The following is a 20,023-nucleotide window of genomic DNA, read 5'->3' as shown; positions in this document are numbered from 1 at the left end:
CCATGCATCTGGCTGGAAGCAGAGGCCGGGGACCTGCTGCTGGCTGAGACCTGGAGTCCTGCTCTGCCCTGCCTGCCTGTGCCCTTGCCACCTCCTGCAGCTCCTGTCGAACCCAGGCATGCGCTGGGGAGCTCCAAGGGGGGCACTGAATGCCCTGCCCGTGCCTGCAGAGGGGACTCCAGCTCCCACCCCCCAGCTTGCTTTTAGGATGGCTGCAGCCCCTTCTTATCTGCCAGTTCTCAGCTGTGTAAATGCATCCGGGGCCCTTATCGCCAGCAGTGCGCCCGGCTGCTCACGGCAGGTGAATTATTAATGGCACTGATAGCCTGGTGGCAGCCCCACACAGCTCTGCTGCGGGGAGGGCTGGGCGCGACAGGTGAGCAGTGCTAAACCATCTGGAGCCTTCCTGTTGGGACCAAACCCCGCTAGGCATCTCCTGGGGGGCTTCCCCCCACCTCCTGCATCCCTCCCCGCTCTCATCCCGTTCAGTGTTTGGAGGGAGACAGGGCCAAGCACCCCTCTCCTTTGCTCCAGAGAGCTCCCAAGGCTGCTGAGATGCTGCTCTGGGTGCCCATGCAATAGGGGCTGTGAGCCCTAGGGTCCACCCCACGGTGCCCCCTGCACATGCCCAGCACTGAGCACACAGGGTAGTTTGCCAGGTGACCCATGGCACAGCTGAGCACCAGGTGCCTGGCGCTGGTCAGAGCAACATGGGCACACTAGCAGCCCCCTTGCCCAGGCTGAGGCTGGGGTCCCAGCCACTGCCTCCCTGCAGCCAGCACTGGGGTCACTGAGTCTCCCCTGGTGAGCGGGGGGTTTATGCTGTGATGCATGGCCGGATTCTGCACCTGCCTCGGCATGGGGGGCTTCTGCGGGAAGCACCGTGCACGAAGAGCCTGGCAGGCAATGGCAGGCGGAGCGGGGCTGTGCCCCCCCTGCCTCGCAGTGCGAGGGTGAGTAGCAGTTGGGGGGGCACATGGACCCACCTAGGGACCTCCCTGCCAGGGGAATCCCTGGGCACCAAGGGGGCAGGAGCACATGCCAGGGCTCAAGGTCTGGGCAGGGGCAGGAGGGGGGTGGGCAGCCAGGCCCAGCTGCACACATGTGCCTGCTGCACAGGCACACATAGGCACATACACACACCTGCTGCACATGCATACACATAGGCTAGTACCCACATGCCTGCTGCACACATAGGCAGATAGGCACACCACACCTGCATGCACACATGCCTGCTGCACACATGCACATGCAGGCATGTCCACATACACCTGCTTCACATAAGCACATACATACTTGCTAGACACACAGACATATGTGCTGCACACATACACTTAGGCACATACCTACATGCCTGCTGCACATGTACACATGCAGGCACATAGCCACATACCTGTTGCATGCACAGACAGACCTGCTGCACATGCACACATAGGCACGTATCCACATGCCTGCTGAACATGTAGGCACATATGCACAATCCTGTTGTATGCACATGTGGCCGCTGCACATGCAGGCACATACTGACACACCTGCTGAATATGGACACATGTAGACACACACACAGACACGCTACATACATATGCAGTGCCTCCTGCACAGGCACATGCCAACACCCCTGGTGCACACATACACACACGTGTTCCTGATGCATGCACATGCGCGCACACCTACACAAGACACACATATGCTGCCTCATTTGCTACCCATGCAGATGCTCCTCCTGTATGAACACACATGCATACATACGCAGACACACCTGCTGCACATGCGTACGCACACGCTCTCCCACTCCACCTGCTACAGAGCAGCTCCCCTCCCCATCAGCCCCCCTCTCCCCGGCCTTCCCGCACCCGCCTGCCCAGCAGAGAACAATGCGCCGGAGGCCGGGAGAGGGCGGCTGAGCCCTGGCACACACATACACACACCCACGGAGCGGTTGTATCACCAGGAGCCGGCTGCCCGCCGGTTGTTGTGTACAGTTTGAGGATCTCCAGGGGACTGGCAGCTGGGACAGGCGGCAGCAAGGCAGAGACAGGCTCGTTTGCTTACCAGCCTCGGGCCCGGGGAGGGCAGTGCCGGGGGGCAATGCCTCCCCCCGCTTCCTGCTGACTCTGCTAGCCCTGTGGGGCGCAGGAAGCAGGCACGGCCCCATGCCCACGGATGGGGGGCAGCTGGCAGGCCAAGAGCCTGCTTTGGGCAGGGCTCAAGTGCATCCAGGGTGTTTGGGAAACAGCTGATGCCAGGACGGGCGCAGCCTGGCAGAGCCATGCAGGTGGCATCGACCGCCCGTCCCCACTAGACCACACAGCGCCGGCCGGACCATGAAGGACACAGGGGACTCCAAGGACCAGCAGCTCACTGTGAGTCCGGCCTCGGCAGGGCCGTCAGGGGTGCGGGCAGGCGCTGCCAGGGCAGGCTGGCACATGCGGGGACCGGAGAGCAGAGCAGCCCCCTTCCCAGCAGGGACTTTGCTCCCTGATTGCTAAGCACCAGATGGGAGCTGCCCCAGCCCTGTCTGCACTGGGCTCAGAGGTGCCCAAGTCCCTGGCACCAGGGGGCTCCATCAGGGCCAGCCCCTGCCGGCTTCCCTAGTGCCTAATGACCCATGCCCTCATCCCCAGGGTCTGGGGGCTCTGCTGATAGCGGCTTTGTCTGTCAAAATGGGGGTGGGGGGAGCAGGTGAGCGGGGCAGAGGTGGCTGTGCCTGCGTAGTTGTATGGTGAACAGAGCCATGCGTGCACCGAGAAGTGTGCAGGCGTAACTGTGTGTGTACTGTATGCACAATATAGCATGTGTATCTGTATGTACAGCGTAGTGCATATGTGTAACTGTACATGGTGGGCAAGGGGAACTGTATGCACAGTGTAATGTGTGTAACTGTGTTCAGTGTAGTGTGTGTAACTGTACAGCATTCATGTAACTGTACAGTGTGTAACTACGGTACAGCGTTTGCGTAACTACTGTATAGTGCATGTGTAACTATAGTGTGTGTTCGTAACTGTAGAGTGCGTGTGTAACAAGTGTATAGCATGTGTGTAATTGTGTACTGTATAATGCATATGTAACTACTGTAGTGTGTATGTAACTATAGTGTGTAACTGTACTGCAGTGTGTTTGTAGTGTACCATGTGTATATAACTATAGTGTGTGTGTAACCATGTACTGCATAGTGCATGTACAACTATGTGTGTGTTGAACTGGACTAGTGTGTGAGTAACTGTACTGCAGTGTATGTGTGTATAACTGTATAGTATAGTGCGTATGTAACTAAAGTGTGTGTGTAACTGTGTACTACATAGTGCATGTGTAACTAGTGTGTCTGTGTGTAACTGTGTACTATATAGTGTGTGTGTGTGTGTGTGTGTGTGTGTGTGTGTGTGTGTGTGTGTGTGTGGCTTGCATGATTTGTACGACCTGTGTGTAACCGTGCACTTGTGCATGTGCATGAGTGTAACAGCGCACCCTGGCCTGCACGCATGCATGCAACGCACAAAGTCCTTCTCTCGCTTCCTGCCTGTTTCACCCCCGAGCTGCGGCAGACCCCCCGGGCCCAGGCCCAGTCGCCCCTGGGACTCCTCTGCTCGTGGCAACAGGGAAACTGGGCTCTGCACGGCCCCAGGTCCCGCCGCACACCCGTGCATCACGGAGGGCACGTCCGCACACTGGGGGAGTGCTGCGGCTGGCCTCCTGCCGCTGAGCTGGGCCCAGCTTGCTCCCCAGGGTGCCCGCAGGTGCCAGGAAAGTTTCTATTTGCGAGGCGTCCCCGGGGCCCGCAGGTCACACTCACGCCTGATGTCTCAGCCTGGCACTTTGCTGGCTGAAGCCTGTCTCTGCGGTGCACGGGCACAGGGGTCACGAGCTAGCCGTAGCCTGGGGAGAGCCACGAGGCAAGTGTGCCAGGGCTATGCCTGCTACGCCAGGGACCCCGCAGGTGGGGCATGGGGCAGCCCGATGTGCGCGCGATGCCCACCGCAGTATGCGGCTCCGGTGCCCCCCGAGGCTCCCCGCTGGTCCCCGCTGTCTTCCAGGTAGCCCTACGGATCCGGCCGATCAGCATGGCCGAGCTGGAGGAGGGCGCCACGCTTATCGCACACCGGGTGGACGAGCAGGTAGGGCCCCCCTCCAAGACCCAGTGGGGATGGGAGGCATCCAGGGGCACGGGATGGAGGTGCCCAGATGGGTGCCTGGCTCCAGGGGTGCAGCAAGGGGCAGGGGCTGCACCCTGCCCTCCCCTTTCCTGGCATTTCCTTCCAAGCACGAGGCCTAGAGACTCGCTGGGGCTCCCAGTGCCAAGGCTGCGGCTCCAGGATCGGGGCCTCTGCTTTGGGCCTGACCTGGCATCCCTCAGCTGGGTCAGGCCCAAAGCAGGGGCCCTGATCCTGGAGCCAGGATCCTGGGCAGGGGGTGTCGCCTCTACCCTGGAGTGGGAGGCTAGGGTCTCCGGGGTGCAGGGGGACCAGCTGCAGCCCAGACAGGATCGGTGCATCCAGCTGTACCCGTCCTGCCCAGCTCCTGGGGGGGCCGTGCCCCCAGTGCTGCGGCCTGCAGGACAATGCTATCGCCACAGCGCACTGGTGTGGTTTCTCGGAGCACCTCGTTGCCATGGCAAGGGCTGCGCGCAGGCCGGGGGGCGGTCAGCGGATGTCAGCACTGGCTCAGCTGCAAAACCGACCTCCCCCTCCAGTGCCAGGGGGTCAACTCTGCCTCCCCTCCACCACAATGAGGTTCTGCCCGTCCTGCCTCGACTTCCCCGCACTGCTCCGGGTGCCTGGCTCCAACAAGCAGGGGCTGGCTCTGCCACCGGCAACCCAGGGGGCCTCGGTCACCTCCCTTAGCCCCTCCAGGCTCTGCCGGCACCATGGGGGAGCACCGATGGGGTGCCCAAGCCTTGACGCCACCATGACGGGCACCAGCGAGGAGAGAAAGGAGGGGAGGGCATGCCCAGCCCAGGCGCCCCCAGCTTCTGGGCATCTGGGCAGCTTTTGCAGCAGGCGGGGGAAGGATGGTCCGGCTCCCTTGGCACGGAGCACAAAGGCCTCGTTAATCCCAGCCAGGGAACAATGTCCCGATTCAGGAGCACAATGAGAGACCCGCTCCCCCCCACGCACCTGGGCAGCCGAGGCACCTGGGCACGGCAGCCGGCACAGCCGCGTGTCCTCAGCCCTGCACCTCCCCATCAGCACGGGGGGCCCTGCTTAGCTCACCTCCGGTCCACAGGTCCAGCCCCCTCCAGCAGGCTCCCAGCACCCCATCCCCACCAAGGGGAAACTGAGTCAGGCGCGCAAGGCCTGTATCTCTAGCAGCCATCTCGCCGCTGCCTTGGCGACCCTCCCGGGATGGGGACAGGGAGCCCTTTGTGCACCCACTCCTTCGCCCCAGGGCTGCCAGGCTGGGGGCCAGCATGCGTTAACCTCCGGGACTCCCTGCAGCAGGACGGCTGGGGCGCGACTTGGGGTGGAGGAGCTGCGGGTGCATTGCAAGGTGTAGGAGGAGGTCTCAGTTCCCGCGCCAGCCCCAGGCTGTCCACCCTGTGGTGGGGCACTGGCCGCCGGGGTGTCCAGAGTGGGGGTAGACCCCGAGCCTGCCTCCCTAGCTGCACCCCTGATGTGGCGCTGGGCTGCATCCAGGGCACTGGCGCCGGCTTTGTTCCCTCCCGGCTCTGAAACCCAAGCCGGGCTCCTCTCCGCTCATTCGCCAGGAACCCGATCCCCAGCCCGCGGCGCCCGAGGTGGCACCAGCCCGGCTGCAGCTGGGAGGGTTTCTTTGTGGGGGCAAGAGGTCGAGGGCCCAGGGGCCCAGCTCTGCCCTCTCGCCTGGGGGCCCCTCGCTGCCAGGCTCCCGGCTCATCATGGAGGAGTGGGTACGATCCCCAGGTGAGAGGGCCAAAGGGGCTGAAGCGAGCCAGACCGGCTGGGCTGAGCTGCCTGCGCAGGCCTGGCTGGTGCCCCCAGGGTGGCAGGAGATGCCTCGACCCACGTGCCCGCCCACCCGCAGGTGGTGGTGCTGATGGACCCCATGGAAGACCCCGACGACATCCTGCGCGCCAACCGCTCCCGCGAGAAGTCCTATGTCTTTGACGTGGCTTTCGACTTCACGGCCACCCAGGTGAGCACGGAGTGGGCGGCATCCCCCGGGCCTGGCCGCGCCATCTGCCATCTGCGTGCAGCAGCTGGTGCCCCGGGAGAGGGGGGAGGCTGGGCCAGCCCGGCTCCGATGTCAGCAGCTCCGTTTCATGCTAAGTGAAACCAAAGTAGCTGCCCCCCCGGCCCACGCCCCAGCGGCTTCTCCGCTCCCCCCACCGGCCTGTCTTGTCCCGCAAAGCCCCAGGAGACAGAGACTTCCCTTTTCAGCAAATGCAACCAGCTCTGGGGAGCTGCGTCTGCCCTAGGTGCTCCAGGAAGGACTGCCCAGCCGTGTGTCAGCAGCCCCATGCTGCTCCCCACCAGGGGAGATTCCCCCCAGCACCCCTGGGCTGCGGGTGCATGCTGTGCCCAGCAGGTCCCAGCCTGGGCTCCCAGGCCTGGGAGGAGGGGGACGAGCGGGGGGCAGAAAGCAATACGCTGCCCCCACCCCAATCTCCCACCCTCAGGAGGTTGTGTATCGCGCCACCACCAAAGGCCTCATCGAGGGCGTCATCTCCGGCTACAACGCCACTGTCTTTGCCTACGGCCCCACCGGTAAGAGCTGAGCAGCCACGGCCAGGGGGTCTCACCCTGCGCCCACCCTGGTGCCCCGCGGGGGCCTGACTCCCTGCCCTGCCCTGCCCGCCAGGCTGCGGGAAGACGTACACGATGCTGGGCACGGACCAGGAGCCGGGCATCTACGTGCGCACCCTCAACGACCTGTTTCGCGCCATCGAAGAGACCAGTGATGACATGGAGTACGAGGTCTCCATGTCCTACCTCGAGGTAGGGCCCGGGGCAGCAGGAACGGGGTAGAGGGGTGCCTAACCCAGCAGCCCAGGCAAGGCACGGGGTGGACATAGCTCCTGGCTCCTTTCCTTGGATGGAGGCAGCAGCCGAGCACAAAATAGAGTAGGTCCTACAGGAACCTCCATCTGGGGGCTGCGGGTCAGGAGTGAGGGGCACCGGCAAAGCAAATCCCCCCCAGCCTGAAGCATATGGGGGCACACGCGGAGCACGCACATGCCGGGCGGCCATGCAAAGAGCTTGGACTTGGCCCCCGGACGCCTGGGTTCGGTCGGCTGGAGAGTCGCCTGGCAACACGGGGACTCTGCTTTGCAGTATTGACACAGGCAGGCAGCACGGGGAGGAGGTGGCGGAGCCGGGCAACCACTGGGATGGGCGGGAGAACCCACCTGGTCGTGCCCGTGGGTCCCCCCAAGCATCGGGGCTACCAGCGCCTGGGAGAGGCAGGGCAGTGCGTGGTTTAGGGGTACTGCGGCTGTGCTCCCCATGCCAGCTGGTCCCAGGTAGCTGCCAGCGCGGAGGGCAGCTCTCTGCACCCCCCTGACTCCTCGCCCCTTCCTGCCCCGGCAGATCTACAACGAGATGATCCGGGACCTGCTGAACCCGGCGCTGGGCTACCTGGACCTGCGGGAGGACTCCAAGGGCATCATCCAGGTGGCCGGCATCACTGAGGTCTCCACCATCAACGCCAAGGAGGTGGGCATGGCACGGCACGGCCCTAGCAGGTCCCGGTGTCACCTCCCGTGGTCTCCATCACCATCCTGCTGGGTCTTATAGGTGGCACCATAACAGCCAAGCCCCCGGTGCCGGGCACGGTGGGGACGGGCATGCAAAGCTGACGTGCCCCCTTGGCCACCCGCAGGTCATGCAGCTGCTGACGAAGGGCAATAAGCAGCGGACACAGGAGCCCACGGCTGCCAACCTCACCTCGTCACGCTCCCACGCCGTGCTGCAGGTCACCGTCCGCCAGAAGAGCCGCGTCCGCAACGTGCTGCAGGAGATCCGCCTCGGCCGCCTCTTCATGATCGACCTGGCCGGCTCCGAGAGGGCCTCGCAGGTACGGGACCCGTGCCCCGGGGTCTCGGCGCTGCATGGGGGGCCAGGCCAGCTGCCCCGTGGCACTGCAAAAGGAGGGGCCAAGGTCGATCCTGAGGCAGGGGCAGGGGCATGGGGCAGGGGGTGCCTCACGTGGTCCCCGCCGCCCCCGCAGACGCAGAACCGGGGGCAGCGGATGAAGGAGGGCGCCCACATCAACCGCTCGCTGCTGGCGCTGGGCAACTGCATCAACGCCCTGAGCGACAGGGCGGGCGCCAAGTACGTCAACTACCGCGACAGCAAGCTCACCCGCCTGCTCAAGGTACGGCACAGGGGCCTCATGAGCTGGGAAGCCCCACGCTGGGAAGCGGGCAGGTCCCTCTGACCCGCGGTGCCCGGGGTGGGGAGGTGGCCCATGGACTCCCCCGTCCTCTCCCTCGCCAGGACTCGCTGGGGGGCAACAGCCGCACGGTGATGATCGCGCACATCAGCCCGGCCAGCACCGCCTTTGAGGAGTCGCGCAGCACCCTCACCTACGCCGACCGTGCCAAGAACATCCGCACCACGGTACAGCCCCGGCGTGCACCGGCGCACCCGGCCAGCCACGGCCCTGCCCGGGGCGCCCCTCCAACCCACGCCCCAAGGGACAGGGGCACAGAGCATACCTGCGAGCATACCTGGCTGCATGGGTGGGTCTAGGATTGTGAAAAGGGGGTGCAAATGGCACGGTGCCTCCTCCCATGCAACGCAGCACACCTTTCTCCAGTTCAGCTAACGTTACTCGCGTGCCCGGGGGCCGGCATGAGATTGTTCAGTTTAACTCTGGGAACATGCACTCATTTACTAAGTTATACATAACGTTTAAAAGAAAACCCATAACCAACTAGGCAAACGTAGTCCAAGGGTGCTGTGTCATTAGTCCTACAGTCGTTATTGTTAAACATACATCTCTTATTCAGCCCGAGTGTCTCGGCAGCCCCCAGTACTTCACTGTCGGTTGTTTCTAATACGACCGCACCTGAGTTAAGGTTTGCCGCTAGAGTTAAAGCAGCCCGCGGGGCTGTGAAATAGCAGAGACTAGGCCAGGAATGGGTAACACAGCCAGCTGCAGAAGAAAGGAGAGTTTCTGATCAATGAGAAAGATGGAGGGTCGTTAACCCCTTGGCAGCAGAGAGATTAGCAGGAATTGGGAGATGCTGATAAGCCATGAAGTCAACTGAATTACAAAAGCTGCTGCCTGCCCACCCCCCAGGGTTTAGTGATTGTAGGGAGCAGGCCTGGAAGGGGGGTGCGACCACGCCAGGACCCAGGCCCTTCTGCCCCCCCAGGTGAAGAGGAACCTGCTGAACGTCTCGTACCACATTGCGCAGTACACCAGCATCATCTCCGACCTGCGCCGCGAGATCCAGCGCCTCAAGGGCAAGATTGACCAGCAGGGCTCCCGCCCAGCCCTCACCCTCGCCCCTGGCCTGCCCGACCACGGCAACATCCGCCACATCCAAGGTACAGGGTCTGGCGGTGGTCCTGGGGGCCTGGGGTGTGCGCCGGCCCTGATGCCCCTCTCTGCCGCCCCGCAGCCGAGGTGCAGCTGCACAGCTCCCAGTGCACGCGGAGGGACACGGAGCAGCTGCAGGCACAGCTGGTGGGCACCTTCCAGGAGCAGATGGACGTGCGACGCCACCTCCTGACGCTGGACAACGCCTGCACGGAGGTGCAGCTGGAGAGCTCCCGCCACCTGCTCACCGTGGCCGAGTAAGTGGAGACGGAGACAGGCCGCTCCATATACCCCAGCCCCAGGGCATCGGTTCGTGCCCGGCTCTGCCTGGGCAGCTGGGTTTTGGCTTGGCTTCTGCATGCCCCGTGGCACGGGGGCGACGTGCTGCCCCCCCCATGCAGCGCCCTCTGCTGGCGGGGTGGGTGCTACGGGGGGGGATAGCCCCAGGCTAATGCCCTCCGTCCTTGGGGTGCGCGGCTGCAGCTGGGAGCAGGAGAAGACGCAGCGTGCCCAGAAGCGGCGGGGAGAGCGGCGGAAGGAGACGCGGGGCAAGGACGAGAGCGAGAAGGACTCGGACACAGGGGACGACCAGTCGGACGTGCCCGAGCCGCCGGAGGTGGCCGCGGCCCGTGAGGCCATCGCTGCCCTGCTGGGCGAGCAGAAGAAGCTGCACAAGCAGAAGGTGCCGATGCTACGGGGCAGCTGCTTGAGGCCTGCGTCTCCAGCCACAGGAGCAGAAGTCGCGCACACACTGCCATTGCACATGCACACACACATGTACACAGCCACTTCATGTGTGCATGCGCACACGCGTGCACACACACAGCCGCTGCACATGCAGATATGTGCGTGTGCACAGAGCCACTGCATGCACACATGCACGCTCAGCTGTTGCATGTGTGCATGCACACACACATGGCCCCACTGCACATGTGGACACACACACACAGCCACTGCACTTGCACACATGCACCCCCATATACAGCCACTGCATGTGAACGCGCACACCCCCTGCATGCAAGTATGCATGCACACGTGTGCGCGTGCGCACACACACAGTCACTGCATCTGCACACACACTTGGACACATGCATACAGCCATTGCACATGTGCACGCACACCCACTGCACATGCACATGTACACACACACACATGCAGTCACTCCTCATTCAGCAGGGGCATCAGACCCGAGTCGGAAATGACCCAGGAATGGTTGCTGGGGCAGGGTAGGGGGCCCTGGCAGGACTAGGAGGAGGGTGAGCAAGGGGGAAGCGGGGGCTGGGCTGTGGGTGTGGACAGGGGGCATGGGCAAGGGCCATGGCCCAGACAGGGGCACGGGCACGGTGTGCCAGAGGCAGCAGGCCAGGCCACGAGGCCCCCCCAGCAGTCCGTGGCTGGAGGTGACCCAGTGCGATGCGCAGGGGGAGCTGGAGCGGCGGCTGCGGGAGCTGCAGCAGCGGGGCCGGCGGCTGGAGGAGGCGCTGCCACGGCCCGTGGGTGCAGAAGAGCAGCGCGAGGCACTGGGGCTGCTGTGCCGCGTGCGCCAGCTGGAGGCAGAGAGCGCAGACCTGCAATTGCACCGGGACGACGCAGCGCAACGCTTCGAGCAGCATCGCCGCCTCTGCCACCAGATCATCCGCCAGCAGCGCCAGCTCATCCGCGGTACGCGCTCATCCTGGCACCGGTGCAGAGGGGCTGCCGCATGGTGGGGCATGGCTAGGCCCTGTCGTAGCTGTCACGCTGCAACATGAGTTGGCTATGTGATGCCATTAGCATGTCAAGGTGGGATCTGTTTTAACCCTCATGTGACAACATGAGTTGGCCACATGACACTATTGGCGTGTCAAGGTGGGATCTGTTTGTGACCGTCGTGTCACGACATGGGTTGTCTGTGTGACGTGTGATGTCTCATGGCATGAGTGCATCTCAGTGGGATCCATTTGGGACGGTCGTGTCGTGATATGAGATGGCTGTGTGACACTCGGTGTGTCATGGCGCGATGATGGCGTGTTCCAGCAGGATCCATTTGGGACGAGCCTATCCTTGGTGTGTCTCAGTATGGTACTGGCATGTTCCAGCAGGATTGGTTTGTGCCAGCCATGTCGTGACATGCATTGTCGACATGACACTGGGTGTGCTGTGGGCTTATCTCTATTTGGGACACGCGATTGAACTGTGGCAGTGTCCAAATGCCCTGGCATGAGGCACGTCTGTCCTACTGTATCACAACCAGATGAACCTTTGTCACCGCACGTGACTGTCATGGCGTAGGGTCCATGACATGACACGATCCTCCCAGGGTGTCCACAATGAGGCTAGGTCCCAATGCGACGTCATGCCGTGACCTCACAGCCTGTGTCACCGTGTGCTGTGACGACACGGGGAGGCCCCATCCCGACTCGGTCCTGCAGTGCCAGGCTGTGCCACCGTATTACGGCTTACGGTGCCATGACATCACACCACAATGCAGTGACATCACATCATAGCACGCCAGCCCCCCAGCACCAGGCAGAGCACAAACCCACCTAGATGGTGCTATGGAGGGTGGGGGCGGGCAGCAGGAGCTGGGGCGAGCCCAGCCTGGCACAGCCCCCTGCCCCGGGCACTGGCCCAAGGGCTGGGAGCTGGCAGGGCTCCTGGGGCAGCTCCGTGGGCCTGTGACCCCTGCGCTCTCCCGGCAGAGTACCACCTGTCGGTGCCGCGGCACCTGGAAGAGCTGTACGAGATCTACCTGCGGGAGCTGGAGGAGGGCGGCTTGGACCGCGTGGCCAGCAAGACCCTCAAGGTACCTGCAGCAGCAGGGGGGCTTTCCACTCGCGTGCCCAGGACAGCCCAGGAGGGGACAGGGGCTCCAGGTGGGGCACAGGGGGGCTCCGGCTGCTGCATGTCCCTGGGCTGGGATGGCCTGGCGTGGTGGGGGGCTGTCCAGCTCCCAAAGCACCTGGGCTGGGCTTATCCCCAGCAAGGCATGTGTCTGTCCAAGCTCCCCCAGCTCCCAGCGGGCGACGGCGCGCTGGACTCGGACCAGGAGAGCGTGAGGACACTGGGCTCGGAGCCCCCGGCGCAGCGGGATTCCCGCAGGAGCACCCTGCCCCCGTTGGTTGGCGAGGCAGAGAGGTAGGGGCTTCGTGCTGGGGTGCAGGGGGGGACCTGGCCACGGGGCTTCATCCATGGGGCTTGGCCCATCCATATCACTGGGGCCGGAGAGCCACAGCAGTGGGTCCAAGGCACTGCTGGGGGCTGCTAGCACCTTTGAGCTCTGCACACGTGTGTGCGCCCATGTCTGCATGCGTGCACGTGAGGTGGGCATCCACAACTCGTTCCCCTCGCCAGTGACCCAGCCCAGATGTTCAAGGCCAGCCCGCGGGCACAGCTGCTCAAGAGCTCGGCCGTGCAGACGCCGCCCCCCATCCACGTCAATGGCCTGGTGACCCAGGAGGTGAGCGCGGCCACGGGAGCTGGGTGGCACCTAGGGCCAGGACTCCTGGACCCGGCTGGGAGCATCCACAGTCCATGCAGGCTGCCTCCACCATGCCACTGGGCACACACACATGCCTGTGTCTCTGCCCCCAGTGCCTGCCCCGGGACAGCCTGGTGAGCCTGGGCAGCCAGCGCACCTCCTCCCCGGATAGCGGCGAGCTCTGCACCGACTTCGCCCTTGCGCACAGAGGTACTGCCCACCCCGGCAGGGCCTGGGCACCCAGGGGAAAGGGGTGAAGGCCAAACTAGCGTCCCAGGGGGGCTGAGTGCAATCAAGGCCCCATGCACCTGCAAGGGATGCTGCCATGCTGGTCGGCCACATGCATGTGGATGCACACAGTTGCTGCAGCGTCGCCTGTGGACACGTGAGCTTGCACACGCCCCAGCGTGCACGCGTGCCCTAGCACCTGCTGCTCCGTGCAGGTCACGGACACATTTGGCAGCCGCTGTGATATCATCACACGTGTGCATGTGCTGTCACGTGCAAGCACGCCTTTGCACACTCATTCACATGCATTGCTGCCTCTTATGAACACAGGGTATGCAGTGCCTGTGCTCTCCTGCCCTGCCAAGGTGCCCCTGTCCCTACCACAGGGCAGCTGCCCAGGGCATTAACATCATGCCAGGAGTGTTGGGGTTTGCAGCCTCCGGCGGGTCCAGGAGGGTCTCTGGGCTCACGTCCAGATCTGGCATCCCCTCCCAGCAGGGGAGAACTCATCCCTGCTCCCCTTACCCCATGTCCCTGGCAGCAGAGCGCAAGGAGATCCTGAGTGGCACCAAGAGCATCGCGGTAAAGGCTGCCCGGCGCCGCTCCCGGGCCCTGGAGTGCGACCGGCTGCCCCTGCTGGAGCCGGCCAAGGAGCCAAGCAGCCTGTCGCTGCACTCGCTAAGCGAGAGCGAAGACCCCCTGTCCCCCGCCACCCCCCTGGGCCGCCGGGCACCGAGCCCCGGCCTGCCGCACGCCACCAGCGAGGACAACCTGTCCAGCAGCACCGGGGAAGCGGGCTCGCAGGCTGGTGGCACGCTCCCCAACCGCTCGCCCGGGCCCTGGCTCCGGGCGCACAAGAAAGGCAGCAAGAAGCTGGAGAGGCGGGAGGAGTCGCTGGATGCCAAGCGGAGGAAGCGGCGGTCCCGGTCTTTCGAGGTCACCGGCCACGGGGTACGTGTGGCTTAGGCACAGCGCCCACTCCTGGCAGCGTCGGCCCCAGTGCCCGTGGTGGGGGGAGGCGGGGTTGAACCGGGGGTGGCAGGGACGCTGTTGTGCATGCTGGCATAAGAGTGCCCGTGGCCTGGCCCGGGACCCTGGTACTGCGCTGGGTGCAAGGGTGGAGGTGCTGGAGCCTCCTGCTGTGATGCATCGTGTCCCCCCGCAGCTCTCTGGCCTGAAGAGCAACGTGCCACGTTGCAGACCCCTGGAGACCAGCTCCGAGCACTGGCTGCTGGGAGGCAGCCAGCTGGCACCGCCCGCCCGGGTGCCCAGCAAAGCCCCGCTGCACCTGGCCAAGGTGCGGCTGCCGCAGAGCCAGCCCCCAGGTGAGCGGCAGGGGGCATCAGGCATGCGCCACTGGGCATTGGTGCCTGGTCTGGGTCCAGGGACAAGGAGTCGGGTCCATGTGGGTTGGATGCATGTGCATGGCGCTGGGGCTGGCACTAAAGCCCCCTGCCCTCCCAGCCTGGGCAGAGGGACTTTCCTTCCCTGGCGTGGCCGGGGCAGAGGCCGCAAGGACCCTGCTGCAACCACTAGCTGCATTGCACCTTCCCTGGCCCGGGTGCCCTGCCCTCTGCCCCGCCACGTGCCAGGGAGGGGAGAGGGCCGGGTGCTGGAGCAGAGCAGAGGTCCCACTTCTCAGCGCTCCTGGTGTCTGTTTCCCCAGGTCCTGGGGACTCGCCCACGCTCCCCCTGGCCCTGGCCCACCCCGGTGGCTTGAAGAAAGGCCCCGCCACCAGCCAGCGCGCCCGGCCCGGCTACATCGCGAGGAACGCTGGCAGCAAGGACGGCCGGAGCCACAGATACTGAGGGGCTGAGCCCAGCTGGGACGGCCCGGGTTTCGCTGCCCCACAGCGCTGGGAAGCTCAGGGTCCCCCCCCCCCCCGCTGTGGGGTTCGTGCAGGGCCTGGGGCGCCCGGGGAGGACAGGGGTTGAAATCAGGCTCTCCTGCACTGGGGCATCCTGCCTGCCAAGGGGTCACAGGACCCGTGGCATTTGGGGTGTCTGCAGACTCCCACCCCATTGACGGGAGCCCCGGGGGGCTTCTGCATTTCCAAGCAGCTGCTCTGGCCATGACTCACGTTGCCAAACTCCTGGCTGGACCGGGGCCCAATCCTGACCCTTTTGCAGCCGGCTGGAGCTGCGGTGCCTGGGATTGGGACCCCCGGGGGCAGGGCGCAGGGCACGGAGGCAGCACCGCGGTTTGCGTTCCTCGGTCAGGCTGCATTAAACACCGTGGCCGAGAGCCCGGGATGGCACCTTGCTGTTTTGTCCTTTGCGGGGGGCGGGTAGGGGTCAATGCCAAGGCGGGGGGGGCAAAGAGATGGAGTCTGTCCCCCTGCTCTGCCGCCGACTCACCCTGCAGCCCTGGACACGTCACTTAGCCCTGCTGGCTCCCTGGGGCTGGGGGTTCGGGGAGGCTGCCTCCACACCTACCTCCTTCCGGCTGTGCCCAAAGCCGCGGGGGCGCGTGGCAGGCGTGCGCGGCAGCAGGCGGCACGTGGCGTGCGCCCGCAGGCACACCCCAGCTGCTTTACCCGAGCCGGGCTCCTGCCAGCAGCGCAGACGCGGCAGCCGGGAGCCCAGCAGGGCCTGGCACCAGCACACAGCTCTGGGCTCGTGGCTCTCTGGCCAGCTGGCCAACATGCCCGGCTTTCGGGAGGGAGCAAAACACCCCCCACCCAAGAAGGCACCAGCACCGCAGAGGACACGTTTCCTGCTTTTTATTCGGGAGCTCAGGGCAGCCGAGACTCTCCGGAGCCCCGGGGCCGTGACAAGCTGCCGTGGGGTGGCCGTGGTCAGCACCGGGAGTCTGGCTGGCAGGGGCGGCTAGTGTCACCATGCCAGGGCTTGGGGCAGTTGGGCACCCCCGCAGCGCCCCGGGCTGCCGTCACCGGTGCTCACACACCCAGCGGGCACGCACCTGCCTGGCAGCACAGATGCCCCACCTGGATCCCAGCCTCCGGCACAGGGAGCGGGCGCTCCTAGCACCCGCCGGCCACAGCTGGACCCAGGAGCTGGGGCCGCAGTCACGGGGGGTCAGCCAAGGCGAAGCCAACCCGCGCGACCGCCCAGCTCGGACAGGGGTCACGGTTAGAAGGGGCCCGGGCATCGGGGGCAGCTGGGTGCGGGGCTTCTTCCTCTGCCCATATGCCCCCCTCCCTGCCCCCCGAGAGCCTGGGGGCCGGGTGACAGGCACCGTCCCAGAGCCTATCTCGAACGCACGTCTATCTAGAAGGGAAAAGCCCCGGGAATTGCCCCCTGCCCCAAATCCGGAGCACAGGGCCCGTCCGCCCGGCTACTTCTTGACCTTGATGAGGGAGTGGTAGACGGGCTTGACCACGATGTGGAGGTGCAGCGCGTTGTCGATGAGGTACTCGGAGGCGCGCTTCTGCAGGTCGGCGTGGGCCAGGAAGTCGGGCACCTCGTCCGTGCTCTGGTGGAAGCTGTAGACGTGCTTGACGAAGACGCGGCCCTGCTGCCGCACGCCCACCAGCACCGTCTTCTGGAAGCTGACGCCGGCGAAGTCGGAGCTGGACATGGCCGGCGTGATCACCAGGCGGGGACGCCCGTCCTCCAGCCGGGCGGCGGGCAGCGCCCCGGGCACGGCGTCGGCGTACACGGGCCGCAGGCTGACGGGCAGCCAGCGCGGGGAGAAGAGCACGTTCCAGGTGACCCTCTTGCCCGCATCGTGGCTGCTGGGGCCCAGCTGGGTCTGGAAGCTGGTGCTGCGGTCGTCCCGCGCCGGGTTGTTGATGACCCAGGGCGAGCCCCAGGCGGGCGCCAGGTAGTTGCGGGGCAGGAACATGCTGCAGTTGACGTCGAAGTACTTGGCAAAGTGCAGCGGGGAGGCGGCGTGGAACTGGAAGGCCTGGAAGAGCAGGTCCTGCACGGCGGCACGGTGCCGCAGCATGGCGGGCGACTGCACCTGCAGCTGGAAGAGGTGGCTGGGCGCGATCATGGGGTAGCGGATGGCGCGCAGGGCCCGCTCGGCCACGCGGGCCTCGGGCTGCCGGCGGACCAGCCACGCCTCCACGGCGCCGTACAGCTCCAGCTCGCTGTGCAGCACCAGGTCGGAGCGCTCCAGCAGCAGCAGCAGCAGCTCGGCGCTCACCGTGGCCCACTCGGCGCTGCCCAGCACGGCCGACAGGTTCCAGGCCAGGAACTGCAGGCAGCTCTCCTGCAGCCCCGCGTCGCCCACGCGCGTGGCGTAGTGGTACCAGCCCACCACGTGGCCCTGGCTCGACTCACTGGCCAGGTGGCTCCGCATGTACTCGGCCACGCCGCGCTGCAGGCTTGCCACGCCGTACTTGCTGGCCAGCCGGTGCAGCGGGATGGCCTGGTGCAGCTGCAACGACACCTCCCCGCAGTACAGGTACCTGCGGGCCACGGGCCGGCGTGTCAGGAGACTGTGAGCACCCGCCACCGCCCACCCTCAGGGCTCTGAGCATCCCCCGCTGCCCCCCGCCAGCCCCGGACCTGATGAACTTGTCGAAGAGCGCGGCGCTGTCGGGGGGCTCGTCCAGCGTGAGGACGGAGCGGTTGTGCAGGAGCCCGTCGAGCACGTCGCTCTGCAGGGCCAGCAGCAGCTGGTGCGTGTGGAAGACCTGGACCTCGTCGCTGCCCGCCGGGCGCACCCGCAGCACCGTGTCGCTGCTGTTGCCCTGCTGCAGCAGGCCCTGCAGCCGCTGCAGCAGCGCCGGCGCGTGGTTGATGGTGGCCGCCGCGGTGTCCACCCCGAGCTCCGCGCGCTGGGCTGCGGGGCAGGAGCAGAGCCGATGGGGCGGGCGCCAGGACGGCATGGCAATGGGCGCGTGGGGCCTCTCAGTATGGGGATCGTGGCCCCATGGGCAGGAGATGGGGCGAGTATGTGGCCTGGCTCAAGCTATGCCCCTGGGCCTTGGTGCCAGCTGTACGGCGAGCTGGGAGCACCGGGGCAGGAATGGTCCAGGCCTCTTCTCGGTGTCTTCCCCGGGACCTCAGCCTCCCGCCCAGCCCCAGCGCGCAGAGCCCGGAGCCCGTCCCCGCGCAGCTCCGGGCATGGCACGGCCTCGCCAGCTCCCTGAATGGGACCCGCGGCGGAGCCAAGTCTCGCTTCTCGCCTCCTCCGGCCGCGGGGGCTGAAAGCCCAGCCTGTTCTTGCAGCTGAGACAAAGGGAGAATCGGAAGGACAAACCCCCCCTCTGCCCGCCCCAGCCTCGAGGACAGAGGACTCGGTTGGCAGAGCAAGCGCCCAGTACACAACTTCCAGCCGGCGCCTGCTTCTTGCAGCCGCGAAGCATGGACTGCGTTGGGCCCGGGACTAGGAGCATCCCCGTGCAAGCGGGCGGGTGAGTCCGGCCTGCCAGGGCACCTCTCTGGGCGTGAGCTGGGTTTGCCCACCCGGCAAGTTGCTCCAGCCGATCCCAGCAGAAAGTTGCAGGGTCTGGGCACGTCTCCTGGTCCTGGCTGGTTGCGGATGAGCTGCGGCAGACGGCGCCACACCGGACCGTGGCACAACTTGGTGCCAGGAGCCCGCTGACCCTGCCTGGGGGAGCCCAGGGGCACCCTTACCTGCGTGCACGGTGAGCAAGAGCAGCAGGACGGCGGCACCGCAGCAGCACCAGCACCAGGGAGCACCGGGCCAGCCGCCCGGCATCCTGGCCATGGCAGGGCGGCGACGGGGGACTGGGAGCGACCGAGCCGGCGGGCCCCTTTATGCCAGGCCCCGACCCTCCCAGCCGGGCTCCCGGCTCCGCGCCATTGATTGGTGGAAACTGACAACAGCCGTTGCCACGGGAACGGTTCAGCGGGTGCATTGATTTCTTCCCGGCTTTGTGGCACTCTCGCACCCGCCGGCGCATCGGCCCGGGGACGTCCGGACCCCCCTGCACCCACTGCGGCGCCCCTTCTGCAGGGGCCTCAGCTCCGTCCTTCTCCGACCTCGGCCAGGGGCAGCGTGGGGGTCAGCCCCATGCGTCTCGGCCTCTCCCATGCATTCCCCTACACGGGGTCTCCATGCACTGCCAGCTTGCTCGCACGCCACTCTTCTTGCTCTGCCAGGCTTGCACTAGCACGTAGGGCTGCTGCAGACCATGCGCCTGGTGCCCTGGCATTTACTGCAGCCCCGAAGGGCCAGAAACAGCCCCTGCTGTGGGTCAGGGCCTCCATGCACACTGCCATCGCCAGCCAAGTCCAGCTCTGCCTTGCAGCCCGCTAGCCCGGGCGGCTGGGGTGGGTGGATTCAGGCCTGACAGCACCACTGACGGGCCTGAATCGACCCACCCCAGGGGCACCCAGGGGCACTGCAGCACGGTGCTTTGCTCCACGTCCCTGCAGCCAGCGGGGTCGTGGCCTCTGGTGATCCCCAAACCAGACGGCCAGGTGCCCCCTGCTCCCCACCAGCCCATCCGTGCAGGGTACAGGCAGGGAGCATGCTGATCGGGGGGGCCGGGCGCATCGGGTGCCAGGACCTGCCCCGTGCCTACCACGGCAGGGCAGACCGGGATCTTGCATGGGCAGGGCCATGGCCGGGGAGGGGGCGTGAAGGGGACCTGCCGTGTCTGTGCCCCTATCCCACCCCCAGGCGCTGCTGGGGCGGGCGCGGCGACCTTCAGCGGGCACCGTGCCCAGCATCGAGTAGCTGTCGGGGCTGACGGGATTCGAGTTGGCAGCCGCTGGCTTGGGGCTGGGTGGGCGCGGGGCCTCCCCCCGCTGTCAGCCTGCCAGCTGTTTCTGGGGATCGGTAACAGGAGTTAATGGCATCCTGGCCCGGCTAGTGCAGCCCCCCCGTGCGGAGCAGGGACAATGGCCTCGTTGGCCCAGATTCCCCCGGCCCCAGCCAAGAGCTCCCCCCATTCCCAGGCTGGGAGCTCAGGCTGCACCACTGGGCTG

At 65.7% G+C, this 20,023-nt stretch overlaps 2 protein-coding genes across 5 annotated transcripts; one reads left to right on the top strand and one right to left on the bottom strand.

The window, feature by feature from the left end:
* The first annotated feature begins 1,125 nt into the window (after positions 1-1,125).
* KIF19 (kinesin family member 19) lies at positions 1,126-15,395 on the top strand. Of its 4 annotated transcripts, none has more exons than XM_019515907.1 (20): positions 1,126-2,363; positions 4,032-4,112; positions 5,998-6,108; positions 6,593-6,680; positions 6,775-6,911; positions 7,503-7,628; positions 7,795-7,989; positions 8,143-8,289; positions 8,412-8,534; positions 9,296-9,470; positions 9,545-9,719; positions 9,946-10,144; positions 10,884-11,124; positions 12,144-12,247; positions 12,446-12,579; positions 12,796-12,901; positions 13,036-13,132; positions 13,695-14,101; positions 14,316-14,475; positions 14,817-15,395. In XM_019515907.1, the coding sequence occupies exons 1-20, from the start codon at positions 2,325-2,327 to the stop codon at positions 14,957-14,959; spliced, it is 2,988 nt and encodes a 995-aa protein (XP_019371452.1). In that variant the 5' UTR covers positions 1,126-2,324; the 3' UTR covers positions 14,960-15,395. The 4 variants fall into 4 exon arrangements, with proteins under 4 accessions (XP_019371452.1, XP_019371445.1, XP_019371439.1 ...); XM_019515900.1 differs by having other exon boundaries at positions 13,692-14,101; XM_019515894.1 differs by lacking the exon at positions 1,126-2,363 and having other exon boundaries at positions 3,445-4,112.
* A 463-nt stretch (positions 15,396-15,858) lies between these two features.
* Positions 15,859-19,222, bottom strand: BTBD17 (BTB domain containing 17). The gene is made up of 3 exons (XM_019515930.1): positions 18,704-19,222; positions 17,630-17,906; positions 15,859-17,529 (listed from the first exon to the last, which is right to left on the bottom strand). Exons 1-3 carry the CDS (start codon positions 18,795-18,797, stop codon positions 16,449-16,451), a joined length of 1,452 nt encoding a protein of 483 aa, XP_019371475.1. The 5' UTR covers positions 18,798-19,222; the 3' UTR covers positions 15,859-16,448.
* Between the last annotated feature and the right edge of the window lie 801 nt (positions 19,223-20,023).

The sequence above is a fragment of the Gavialis gangeticus genome, unplaced genomic scaffold (genome assembly GCF_001723915.1).
Source record: "Gavialis gangeticus isolate Ggan-Ray unplaced genomic scaffold, GavGan_comp1, whole genome shotgun sequence".
Taxonomy (NCBI): domain Eukaryota; kingdom Metazoa; phylum Chordata; order Crocodylia; family Gavialidae; genus Gavialis; species Gavialis gangeticus.
Note: the sequence above shows the minus strand (reverse complement) of the source record. Positions and strands in the feature narration are given on the sequence as shown.